Raw genomic sequence first — 12945 nt, 5'->3', positions numbered from 1 at the left:
AATAAATGCATGAAAAATAAGAAATGAAGTCAGAAAGGGTTGAAAATTGATGATGTGGCTTTGAATGGTGCATTTTAAACACACAAAATGTCAGGAGTTCAAATAAGTTTTAAAAAAATGAAATCCCTTTGTAATAGACGAGTTTCCGTATGAAATCCTGATACTTCAAAACAGATTGTCCGCTTTGTACACGAAGTGCATCCAGTTTTTGCCGTAACCCTCTCAACTTTCTTGCACATGCTTTGTGGATGAAATGATGATACCATGCCAACTTTCAACCTTTTCAGAGTTCATTTGAAATGCTTTTCAATTTTAGGGTCTTATAGCTCAAAATAATCAGTAAATGCATGAAAAATAACAAATAAAATAAATAAGTAATTAGAAACAAAATAATATAAACTTTAATAAAATATATAAGTACAAACAAAATAAAATAAACTTTAATAACATTAATAAAATTTATGAAACTAAAATTATCAAAGTATTTTCTGTTCAAAACATTATAAGCAACCTCTAGTATTATTGAAACTAAAATTATATAAAATTGATGCAACTAAAATTATCGAAGTATTTTCTGTTCAAAATCATTGAAAGCAAAAAGAATTTTCATAAGAACTTTTTGTTAGAAACTTTAATAGCAAAAAGAATTATCATAAAGTAAAATAAATAAGTAATTAGAAATAAAATAAAATAAAATAAATAAGTTTTTGTTGTAAGTAGAAACAAAACAAAATAAATAAAGGAAAAAAGAAAACAAAAAACAGGCAAAAAATAAAAAATATGCCACGTATTGGGCCACCACGGCCTGAATACGACTAGAAACCCATCGATGGGCCAGGATTCAGGCCCGCAGAAGGCCCAGTAGGCCCATCAGGCATAGCAATGACAATTAGGCCCGTAAGCCTGCAATGGAGAGGAGCTCGAGGGGGAGCGGCAGTGGGGCTTATAAACCACTGCGCGCCCCTCTCAACTAGCGAGGTGGGACTAAACATTCAACGCGGGCGCAGCAGCACAAGGCCTTTAGTCCCGGTTGGTGGCACCAACCGGGACTAAAGGGGTGCATTGGTACCGGTTGGTGGCACTAACCGGTACCAATGCCCCCCTTTAGTCCCGGTTGGTGCCACCAACCAGGACCAAAGGCCGCCGCTTCCCGCCCTTTGGGCTGCTGAAAAGAGGCCTTTGGTCCCGGTTGGTGGCACCAACCGGGACTAAAGGGTGACTTTGGTCCCGGTTGCTGCTATGAACCGGGACCAAAGGCCTGGGTATATAAGTAGCACTTAGTAAAATTTGACGAACTCATCGCCAGTTGCCCCGATGACGCCGAGCTCATCGACGCCGCCAGGCTACCCAGATCGACGCCGTCCGCTGCCCCGCCGCCGCCCGCCGCCCAGACGCCGTCCGCGCGCCGCCCCGACGCCGTCCGCGCGCCCCCGTCGTCGCCCCTGCCCCGTCGCCGCCAGGCTGCCCCGACGCCGCCCGCCGCCCCCGCCGACGCCATCGTCGTCGCCCGCGGCCGTCGTCGCCATCGCCCGCCCCGTCGTCGCCGTCACCCGCGCCCGTCGTCGCCGTCGCTGCGGGGAAGCACCACGCCGGCTCCCGCGACCCGTTCATCCCCGAGGCCGTTTGTCCGCCGCCGCACCGATTCCGGCCGGCGACCTCGACCCTCCCCGCGCTGTGAGCCCCTGCCTCCTCCCCTTTCCTTCTCATTGCCGTCCCGGCACGCCATCCGTAAGCGCGCGCCACCGCAAACCATTGTCGCCGTCGCCAACCACCGGCCTATTTTTCATTTTTTTTGTTATGATGTATGTATGTATGTATGTTCACCGTATAATGCTCTGTATATGTTGTATAATGCTCGTTTTTGCATTTTTTTTGTTACCAAGAAAAAGGTCTATTTTTTGGTGATATGTATGTTCATATGCTCATTAATATTTAAGAAAATGTTCATATGCTCATTTAAGAAAATGTTCATATGTAACATTTAAGAAAAAAAGTAAAGGTATGTATGTTCATATGCAAAGAATTATTTTTGGATGAAATGAGATGAGATAAGATGTGTTTTGTGTTGGAGAAGAAAAGAGGAAGAAGGAAGAAGAAGGAAAAGAGGGTCGAGGGGGGGGGGTCGATATACCCCCTCCCCGATAACATTTTTTCCATGTATATATGCAAAAGTTACATTTTTAGAAAAGTTTTATATATCTAGATAGGAAAGGAAGAAGAAGAAAAAGAATGAGAGGAAAAAGGAAAATAAGAAGAGGAAGAAAGGAGAAGAAGAGGAGAGGAAGAAGAGGAGAAATAAATAAGAAGAAGAAAAAAGAAAAAAAAAGAGGAGAAGAAGAAAGGAATAGAGGAGAAGAAGAGAAAATACAATATTCTATTTTCTCTTCTTCTCCTCTATTCCTTTCTTCTTCTCCTCTTTTTTTTCTTCAATCTTCTCCTCTATTAATATCTTCTTCTCCTCTTTTTATTTCTTCTTCGTCTTCTTATTTTTTATCGGATATGTCGTTGTCGATATACCCCGTGTCCCGATATCTTCAACACGAGGGGGGGGGGGTTCGACCTACCCCCTCCCCGATAACATTATTTTCCCATGTATGTATCTCGTCGTTGTCGATATAACTCCCTCCCGGATAACTTCGACCGTGATAACTTATACCACGGGAGCACCCCCCGACCCTCTCGCTCGACCAAAACTCTCGAGGACACCCAAACCCTAGAAAAAAAACGATGTCGGTCTCCTACCCCCTCCCACCGCGCCCCTACCCTTGAAGCGTTGCCGAGGCCACCCCAAACCCGGAATAAGCTAGGTCTACGTTTGCACTAATATATCCACCTGCTGTCATGTTTGTGTAATAATTGCCATGTTGTAATATTTGCAGAAATAATGGAGCACGGACGAGACAAGGAAGCAGAAGAGGTGTTGGGGGACATAATCTTTGCCGGAGGTGCTGTCTTGTCGTATCTTAACGACAATGATGGTCTGGAAGAACAGGGTGAAGAAGCAGGCTATGGTGATCGAAGAGTGGAGGAGCAAAGACATGATTATGATGGCTCCGGTGACCCAATGCTGGTGCAAGAAGGAGCCCGTGGTGACGGCTCCGGTGACCGAACAGAGTCTGGCCAGGTAAATATATTAGTTAAGCCTGTGCTGACTAGCTAATTGATGCATTCATTGTTTTGGTATGTACACATATTAATTAACTCTTGTCTTTCTTCTTTTTTCTAGCCCTCCGGATCGAGCACAACTTCGTTAAAGAGACGAGGCCCGAAGAGAAAGTTGCGCTCGGATGAAAGGTTTGAGATCACAGCAATCGCGCGCGACGGCCAACCGATTGAACCCATCCGGACAAAGGAAGCATTTGCTGCTCAGTGCGGCGTTCTTGTTAGGGACAAGATCCCGATCAGCATCCACCAATGGTATAAGCCTAAGAAGGAAGACCCTGAGGTGTCTTATGTCAATGATATGCAGAAAGATGATCTTTGGACTGAGCTGAAGGCAAATTTCACCCTACCGCCAGAGGAGGATCCGGAGAAGCCAGTTAAAGAGCAATTAATCAAGTATCATGCTCTTAAGAAGATGGCAGACCTATTCAGGAGGTGGAAGAATGAGCTGAAAACGTTTGTCGACAAAGAAGAGACACCAGAATTCATCGGCAAATATGAGAAGATCAGAGATCACTGGCCCGCATTTGTGGCCCACAAGACATCAGAAAAGAGTAAGAAGTTGTCAGCGACAAAAAAGAAAAATGCTGCGAAGAAGAAGCTTCACCATCGCACGGGGTCAGGTGGCTACCTCAAAGCCCGGCCTAAGTGGGCCAAGGCTGAGAATGATCTGCTTGATAAAGGGATCGAACCAGAGACAATGAACTGGCCAGACCGTTGCCGGACTTGGTTCTTCGGGGCTGACGGAAAATTGGACCCTGTATCAGGGAAGTGCGTTTGGACGGACGAGCTTTTGAGAATACCAGTCAAGAGGCTTCAGCACTATATCGATGCAGCGCAGCAAGGGACGTTCGTTCCAGACAGAGAGAACAACGAGCTCACAATGGCCCTCGGGAATCCTGAGCACCCTGGACGGACACGAGGCACGCCAGGCTCCGTTCCGTGGAAGGCTGGTTTTCCGAACGCAGGCGGTTACAAAAGCCAGGAGAGGAGGAAAAAGGTGGAGCAGACCCAAATTCAGAAGCGGCATGAAAGGGTTCAAGCGCTGGAGGAACGAGACATAGCTCGCAGCAATCGACCTGCCGAAAGTACCCCTGAAGCTACCCGGCCATCTCAGCGGAGAAGCAGCGTGGCTTCCACCGAGCTGCTTCAGCCGGCGCATGTCTTGACGGCTCCTGCTAGCTACCCTGTGGATCCTATCACGGAGTCTCAACATTGCCACCTTATGACGCAATGGCAGAACTTCAAAGTCAGTTCGACCTCCTGAACCCGGCGCAACTTTTCACTGTCGTCCGATTCCAGAAGGATATGCTAGGGTGACGGTGGACGAAATGACGGAGGGATTTGAGGACCTCCAGCTTGACCACCCTACCGGTGAAGGGGAGACTCGGCTGGGTTCTGCTCTGAAGACTCCATGCCTATGGCGGAAGGAGCTCATCAACCTTCCGAATTGGACTCTCTGGCGAGTAAGGGCACTCCGCCTCCTCCTCTGGCGAGTGATCAGGGCACTCAGCCTCCTTCTCCGGCGCGTGGCGGCACTCCGCCTCCTCCTCCGGCGAGTGATCAGGGCACTCAGCCTCCTTCTCCGGCGCGTGGCGGCACTCCGCCTCCTTCTCCGCCTGCGCCGGCGTGCCCGAGCAGCCAGCCTCCTCCTTCTCCGCCTCGTCAGCAAGGGCGGAAGAGACCCGCCGCCGCTCCGGCTGCTCCGGCGCGTTGTAGTCCTTCTCCTCCGCCTCATAAGCAAGGAAAGAAGACAGCCGCAGCCGCTCCATCTGCTCTGCCGGCGTCTAGCAGTACAGCCAGAGGCGGGAGGCAATACAGATTCGATCCTTCTCTGAAGACTCTAGAGAAGTTACCATACGAGAGGACCGAGGAGGAAACCACGAAGATCGTGCGAGCCGAAGTGACGAACTTCTTTGAAGGGGTGAAAGCAAAGAAACATCCACCTCTGGAGGAGAAGGTAGATCCGGTGAAAGCGAAGCGCACTCTGGCTGCCCTGACAAAACCACCAAAGTCTTCGCCGAGAGGCAACTATGAGCACATTATTGCAAAGACATTTGTCGAAGCGGAGCGGTCGGGAAGTACTGTCAGTGATCAAAGGTTAAAAGAATGACGAGCTGGGAAAAAATTGCCCAGCTCGGCGAACAAGCGAACCAATCGTGCCCCCCGCTCAAGGTGTCTAGCGACATCGTCGCTAATGATCTGAGGATGGTGCCCGGTTATGGCAATCTTAGAGATTACCTGCCCGACGATGTACATTATGATTTCTTGGAGGTGGACGAACAAAAATACCATTACGGGAAGCCTCTCGTCAAAGATGAAAGATCTCTAACAATGATGATGCGAAGATTACATGATTGGTACAAGAAAACCTCCAGAGAGTCTGGGGGGAGGAATACTTTGACGCTGAGAGTTAAAGAGGAGCATGACCTCGTTGGAATTGAACTGTTGAATGTTCCATTTGAGGAGTTTTTCCAGTTTTTCAATCAAAAGGCCCTCGATAAATCAACGGTCACTTGCTACTGTCTGTAAGTAGTATTACTTCTGTCATTAAGTCTCTCTATATAGGTCAACTCTTTCATTGCATGTATTTATAATTATCCTCACTATATTATGCAGATTGAAGATCGCCGAATTGAAGAAAAGAAAAATCGGTGATATTGGGTTCATTAACACAAATCTCATAGATGCAACTGAGGTTAAATATCATGCCGAAAATACCGAGGCCAACTTGCTACGATCGTTGGTAATAAATGAAAACAAAGATATAATACTCTTTCCTTACAACTTCAAGTGCGTGCTACTGTCTTGTGCATATTCGGTTTCCCTTATTAGTCCAGGTTATAGTAATGTAATTGATGACTTATGCATGCGTGCACAGCTTCCACTATATTCTCCTAGAGATTAAGCTTGAGCAGGGAGTAGTAACCGTCTTAGACTCGAGACGAAAAGATCCCCAGGACTATGCGGACATGACTCAAATGCTCGAGAAGTAAGTTAAATCGATCATTATCCACCATATCAGCAACTTTGTTCATTTCCTGATATCAAGTAATTGTTTCCTTTGTCTGGCAGGGTTTGGAGAAAATTCACCAAAAAAGCTCCGGGACTGCCGAAGAAGCTGCAATTTAGACACCCGAAAGTATGTACTATAGTAGCATGTTCCGCGCATCTCCTAGTGATTCAAGCGCTAGTTTCATCAATACCATTTAGCATGCTTGCTTATCCGTTTGATTGACCTCTATTTCTTATAAAGTGGTTGTGGCAGGAACAAGGGAATGATTTCTGTGGATACTACGTTTGCGAGTCCATCCGCCACATGACCTGTGAGCGGGGCTACTCTGACGAACAATATGAAGTGCGTAAGCAATAATATTCACAATTTTATTTTATTACCATCATTTGTGTTGAGTTTCATTTATTCATATATATATATGTATTGACCCCCTTCTTCAAATTAGATCTTTTCGATGCGGGATGAACTCCTAGCACCAGATCGTATGCGAGCAATTCAAGAGGAATTGGCGGCATTCTTCCTTGACCACGTGATCACTGAAAACGGAGAATACTATGTGGACCCTGTGTTCATATATAATTAGGAGATTATATTATAAGAGATAATTATTGTATATATGTAGCCGGTAGTGTCGGATAGATATACGAGAACTTGTTGTTCGACCAATCTCTTGGAGAAGGAGAGGTGGTCGATATCACTTCTCTCTGTATGCATATGTTCATGACGATTTTCTGTTTCCTTCATTTGCTTACCAGCTAGCGTGTCTAGTCCTCTCTATACGTATATAGTACGTAGCGTCGACCAAGCACGGAGATAAGAGAGGACACTTCTCTCTATTAATTAGCTAGTTAACACAATATATGAAACACCTAAATTAACCCCCCAAACCCCCAACCCCCCCCCCCCCTTCAAAAAAAAACCCCCCAGCCCTGAAATGCTGACGCGTGGATGCCTATTGGTCCCGGTTAGTGCCACCAACCGGGACAAAAGGCCCTCCTGCCTGGGCTCGCCGCACCGGCAACGTGGAGGCCCATCTGTCCCGGTTCGTGTAAGAACCGGGACTAAAGGGCTAGGGCATTAGTAACGACTCTTTAGTCCCGGTTCAAAAACCGGGACAAAAGGCCCTTACCAACTGGGACAGATGACCCTTTTTCTACTAGTGACTATCTCTTTCCCACATAATCTCGTATTTGGGGGCTCCTCGGCGCCGTTTATCTTCAGTCACATCAAGGTGTAATACAATAAGACAGTGGTCTGACCGAGGAGAAACCAAATGCTGCACCCTAGCATATGGAAACATGTCCTTCCAATCCACATTAGCACACACACGATCTAGACGAACCCGCACATTTCCAGGCCCAGCCTGGCCATTATCATATGTATACGGAGCAGCCGAGAAGCCTAGATCGGCAAGTTCAGAAACTAACAGAGTGTCACTGAAGTCCTTCATATGGCTCTCGCTTCTACTTGTTTTAGAGAAATGCTCGTGTTGCCAAAGAGCCTCATTGTAATCACCACATACTAGCCAGGGCAAATTTGAAGTCCCCCGAAGCCTTACGAGATGTTCCCATATGCGGTAGCGATTCTCTACCCGTGGCTCCCCGTAGACAAGGGTTGATCTCCAGGCATGTCCTGGGCCTTGGTAAAAAATGCTCACATCAATATATCTCTTACGTACATGAGTCTAACACTGTGACTTGAAGGGAATCATCCTAGAACAGAGCTAAACCCCCTCCACAAGCTTCACAGTCCACACTAGCAAAGCCTTTTAGTCCCAACTTCTACTTCAAATGGTCAACTTTTGCACAGGTCTACCTTGTTTCAGCCAAGAAAACAAACCTGGGGGAATGGGCTTTTACAAGAGCCCCAACTTCCCGAACTGTCCGGCGGTTCCCACCCCCGGCAGTTCCAAAACAGGTGGCTCATTGGGACGGGCGGCACTCCACCTGGGAGCCCGCCGAAAGTTTATCAGGATCAGATTTCTCACCATCCGTCTTTGCACATTTACTTCCTGCACTATTCGTCGGTGACGCCTCCTCAGAGATCACCTTACCATCAGTCAAAAGTAACATGTTCCTTGACGGTTGCGCAATTCCAGCACCCTTACCATCATCCACACCATCCATGTTCAACCTCTTGCGAGGAGCTTTGTCAACTATCATATGCAGGTCTGGTTGTTTAACCGGACTTGAAGCCGTATCCTTGAGCTCACCATCCCCACTTTCCTCCAGACCAGCCTTCTGTTTTGGCATATAAACCTCAGTCTTGCTTTTCCTATGACCCCTAGTAGGTTCCCAGTCAGCTTTGACACGACCCGGGGGGTCAGCATACAAGTAGTCTCCAAACTCCAGATCCTTCTCTGCGTGCACCGCATTGCCACATACCTTATATTCATGCCCAATGATACCGCACACCTTGCAAAATCTTGCCAGCTTTTCATACCTAACTGCATAAATCTTACGATTTTTCCCATACAATACTTACAAACTTTGTCAGAGGTTTTGTGATATCCTGTTTCACACGAACGCGAACATAATCCCCTCTAGAGTTTCCGTTGATTCTAGTCTCCAGGATTTCACCCGCTGATCTTAACAATTTTGCAATCAAATCGTTCCTACAGTAACCATCTGGCAGCTTGTGTATCTGTAGCCAGATAGGCATATGAACTATAGGTACTTCTTCAGCATCTGTAAAACCATCATACTGCGCCAGGAGAACTGCCATGTTCTGAAAGAGCCATGGCCCTTGGGTCATGAGCCGATCCCAATCCCCAAGGTAGGAAGCTTGGACCACAAACAAGTGTGATCCGATTGGGCGGAAGCGAACGGGCTTAGCCGTGTTCCATGCTGCCCTCATGTCTTTGAAGAAAGCAGCTTGGCTGAAGTTCTTCGTTGTGTGAACCCTAGCTAGGGCTAACAAGCGAATCTCCTCTAGCAGATCGGGGGCTTCTTCTTCAACCACTACATCGTCAAACTCCTCCTCGTGCAGATCCAATTTTTTCAAAGAAATCACCTAGGTCATCCTCCGATCTGCCCTGAGTCGCCATATTCGAGGATGAGAACACATTTGATGTCGTCGCCATCGGAGCCGCCGTAGGAGGCCCCACCACACTGAGGGGGAAGTCGTCGTGACCAAATTGCTCTCGGTCGGTAGGAGCCGAACGAGCTGAGGTCGTCGCCGTCGGCTACGGGGACTCACGGCGATGGATTCGCCACAAGGAGGAAAACCCTAGGCGTGGCTAGGGGAAAAAACTCACCATTCGTGGAATGTTAGTTGGTGTCATGCCGTGGTAGTTTCATGTTCTTATTAAAACCATGCAATATCAAAATAGTGGTGAGTTTATTAATGGCTCCTTACGGGACATGGAGTATATGCTCCCGAGCTCAAATGCTCCCTCGTGAACAGTAAAATCAGAAAAAATAGTAAATAAATTTAAAAAATTCTGATTTTTTTATGGTAAACTTTGACAAATGTTTTGCATGCTTACAAAATTTCAGCATGAAATAACATTCGTAGAAGTCGTGACAAAAAAAATTAAAATCGACATTCCAAAAATGCTAGTTTTGAACACATTTTGGAGTGCCGATTTTGTTTTTTTCGCCACGCCTTTCACGAATGTCATTTCGTGCTGAAATTTTGCAAGCGTAAAAAAATTTGTCAAAGTTTACCATAAAAAAATTTCAGACTTTTTTGAAATTTTTTACTATTTTTTTATTTTACTATTCATGCGGGTGCATTTGAGCTCGGGAGTAGAATAGTACTTTCGCTCCTTATGTGACTTTTTCTCTACCCATGGCATCGCTTATGGATTCTCTTGTCCACATACCTCACGACAAAACGAGAAGGGCATGTGATTCACACCACAAATGATATCACTCGTACTCTTCTTCTTCAAGCCAACCTAACACCTCCCTTTCGATGTTTTAAAAAATAAACCGACTCCCTTCTGCCTCTGTTCGTCACACGACACCATACTTTCTTCTATATAGCCAGCATCCACCCTATGATCACCTATGCGTCTTTGGGTGCCCATATATACTCCCTAATTAACCTGTATGCCACATCACTACATAAGCTCGCTCCTAGGTCCACGCGGTGTGTTTTTCTCGGGTACGCCCTAGAGCATAAAGGCTGGCTATAGCTGCTTTGATCTCCAGTCTCGCAAAGTCATCGTTTCCCGTCAGCGTCAGGTCATCTTTGACGAAAATTCCTTTCCTTACGTGCCATACACAACAGCGACTACAGATCCACCGGCCGCACAAAATCCGCCCAACCCGATCCCCATCGGATCTCCCGCCGAAACTACCTCGTACCAGGCCCGCACGGATCCCACCATCCAGTCTCCACGCACGGCTTCCACCGGTCTCCACCCGACACGCCCGGATCGAATCCAATCCGCCTCCACGCCTTCTAAACCCTAGGTATCGCACGCCGCGGCTCCCCGCTCCGTTTCTTGAAATGCCTCGCCGCCCGCGGGCGACGATCTACTCGACGGAATCGGATGATGCGAGTGCGCCGGAGTCGGGATCGGAGGATGAGGATGACCTGGATGACGATGACGAGGTAGATGGACAGGGGGCACCCGCAGCGACTTCGGCGGCGGGGTTATCGATCAAGCTCGTGATCGACACCAAGTCTCAGAAGGTGCGGTTCGCCGAGGCCGGAAGCGACGTCGTGGAGTTCCTCACCGGCCTCCTGTCCCTGCCGCTGGGCACCGTCGTCGACCTGCTGACCAAGGAGCACATGGTCGGCAGCATCGGCAACGTCCTCGGCAGCGTGGAGAAGATGGACGCCGGCTACAAGGGCAAGGAGCGGCGCCTCAGCCCGGCCGCCGCGCTCTCCCGCCTGCAGCTGCTGCTGAGCGCGCACCTCACCAACGGCAGAGCCTGCTGCCATTGCACCAGTTCGATGAACAATGCTACCACGGGTGCCGCCGCCGGAACATCCACGACCACGTACACTGTCGGGGACGACCTCTCGGTGAATCCGGCTTCTTTTTTCACGACCATGTCGCTACACTGGGCATCACGGAGTTCTCACAATTTGGCGTCAACAAGGATCTCAACGCGCTGCAGGAGAAAACCGTGAAGATCGGCAAGGAAGAGGTATGTACGTGGCGTGCTTCGGTTTCTAGCTAGGAGTTTCGAACTGCTGGTGATTGATTTTATTTTTCTCTGCATGCGTTGGAATTTTGTATAGGCGCTGAGGATACTCTCTGCTTCCCTCAAGTCCAAGACCGTGCTGACGGATGTCTTCCTCAAGAGTCAAGAGTGAAGCCATTGTCCAATAATAGTAATTAAGAATCATTATCGTATCATCATGGTAGAAAAAGGACCTATTTTTCAATATCACTGGAATTTAGTCGTTATGGCATATTCTTCTTGTGCGGCTGCTGCTGTGATGAATCAAAGATTCTGCCAATGTTTGCTTTTGGTGTCTCTCGGTTGATTGTTCCGATGAGTGGGTGTTAGAATTGACAGTTCAGTATAAACTTGAACTAGTTTCGGATCAGTATACAAAATCCCTATATCACTAATTAAACAAACACATACTGTAACATATAAGTAGTTCATTGGGGACGCAGGACGCTTGTTAACATATACTAGTTCATTGACCTCTATCACAATGCGCGTGACAAAATTTGTACAGTGGCCGTGCTCACAAGACCCATTATTGGGGACGTAGGACGCTTGTTTAGCCCCATTTGTGCTGGTAATTTCAGAACATATTGATGGCGCCCAATTGTGTTGGACCTGACCTTTGCTTCACATATCACCCATTGCAGAAGTCGACAATTAAGCTGTCATGATTGGGCAAAGAAATACGGAAATACAAGCAAGTCTGTTTTACAATGGATGGAGGGAGAAACAAAAGGGCGAGTCTACGTCTCTAGGATAGTCTTCAGACAACCAAAAAAAATGATCTAACAAATCAAACTCAAAACTTTTTTCTTAATTGTTCTAGCTAGTACAAGTTAGGGGTTATTTTCCTAACTAGTCCACTTCAGGTAAACACTTTCATTGACATGAACCAATACGATTAATGTATTACTATACAAACTAATAAATCTGAAGAACGTGAAACATCTATATCCCTAGTATGTTTGGGTTGAGGAAGGTAATATGCACTTTGGCTACAAAATGCCCAAGCATGCACAACAAATGGTCAAAAGCTAAATCAAATTGCCATTTGTTGGTCCAAACAAAATCAAGATACTATTCGGTGCATGATTGTTCAATATCTACATGATAAACAACACACATCAAATAAGAGAGGAAGTCATAACTTCGGTCTAATCAACACAATAATTTAATGGCAATACGAGGTTTCGCATTACTTACGCGTGCAACCTTAAAAAGCCAATTCTTGATTCAGTCATCTCACCTAGTTTCCTCATTCACTTCTCTTGATCTCAGATATGGATGGGCATATATCACAATGGAACTCCAATCACATATTATGCTATATTGACAATTCTCTTGGGCAAACATGGTATTTTGAAGTTTACCTAAAGTAGCACACAAACATAAGCTGAACCTCCATTGGAGAAGAAAGGATAAAACCGAGAGATTTAAGGAAGAAGCTTGTCATCAAGCAAAGGGATCCCACCCCCAAGGTTGTGAAGATCAGATCCACCATCTTGTCTCCTTCAAGTTGTGGTTCCACCATCCATCTTATTTGAGATAGTTTCAATCCCTAGCTCTTGCATCTCCAAGTCTTGTTGTTGCTATCAAAGATGAAGAAATCTTGATGTATGAGATTCGCTA

At 46.7% G+C, this 12945-nt stretch overlaps 1 protein-coding gene across 1 annotated transcript; it reads left to right on the top strand.

The window, feature by feature from the left end:
* Window positions 1-10433: 10433 nt before the first annotated feature.
* On the top strand, window positions 10434-11524 carry LOC123074041 (uncharacterized). The gene is made up of 2 exons (XM_044496990.1): window positions 10434-11283; window positions 11378-11524. The coding sequence occupies exon 1, from the start codon at window positions 10637-10639 to the stop codon at window positions 11264-11266; it is 630 nt and encodes a 209-aa protein (XP_044352925.1). The 5' UTR covers window positions 10434-10636; the 3' UTR covers window positions 11267-11283; window positions 11378-11524.
* Window positions 11525-12945: the final 1421 nt, after the last annotated feature.

Source organism: Triticum aestivum, chromosome 3D (genome assembly GCF_018294505.1).
Source record: "Triticum aestivum cultivar Chinese Spring chromosome 3D, IWGSC CS RefSeq v2.1, whole genome shotgun sequence".
Classification (NCBI taxonomy): Eukaryota; Viridiplantae; Streptophyta; class Magnoliopsida; order Poales; family Poaceae; genus Triticum; species Triticum aestivum.
This window is presented reverse-complemented; position numbering and strand designations above follow the sequence as displayed.

Bases quoted from the DNA above. Each gene is read 5' to 3' on its own strand.
- LOC123074041 (XM_044496990.1), top strand. From the start codon at position 10,637: ATGCCTCGCCGCCCGCGGGCGACGATCTACTCGACGGAATCGGATGAT.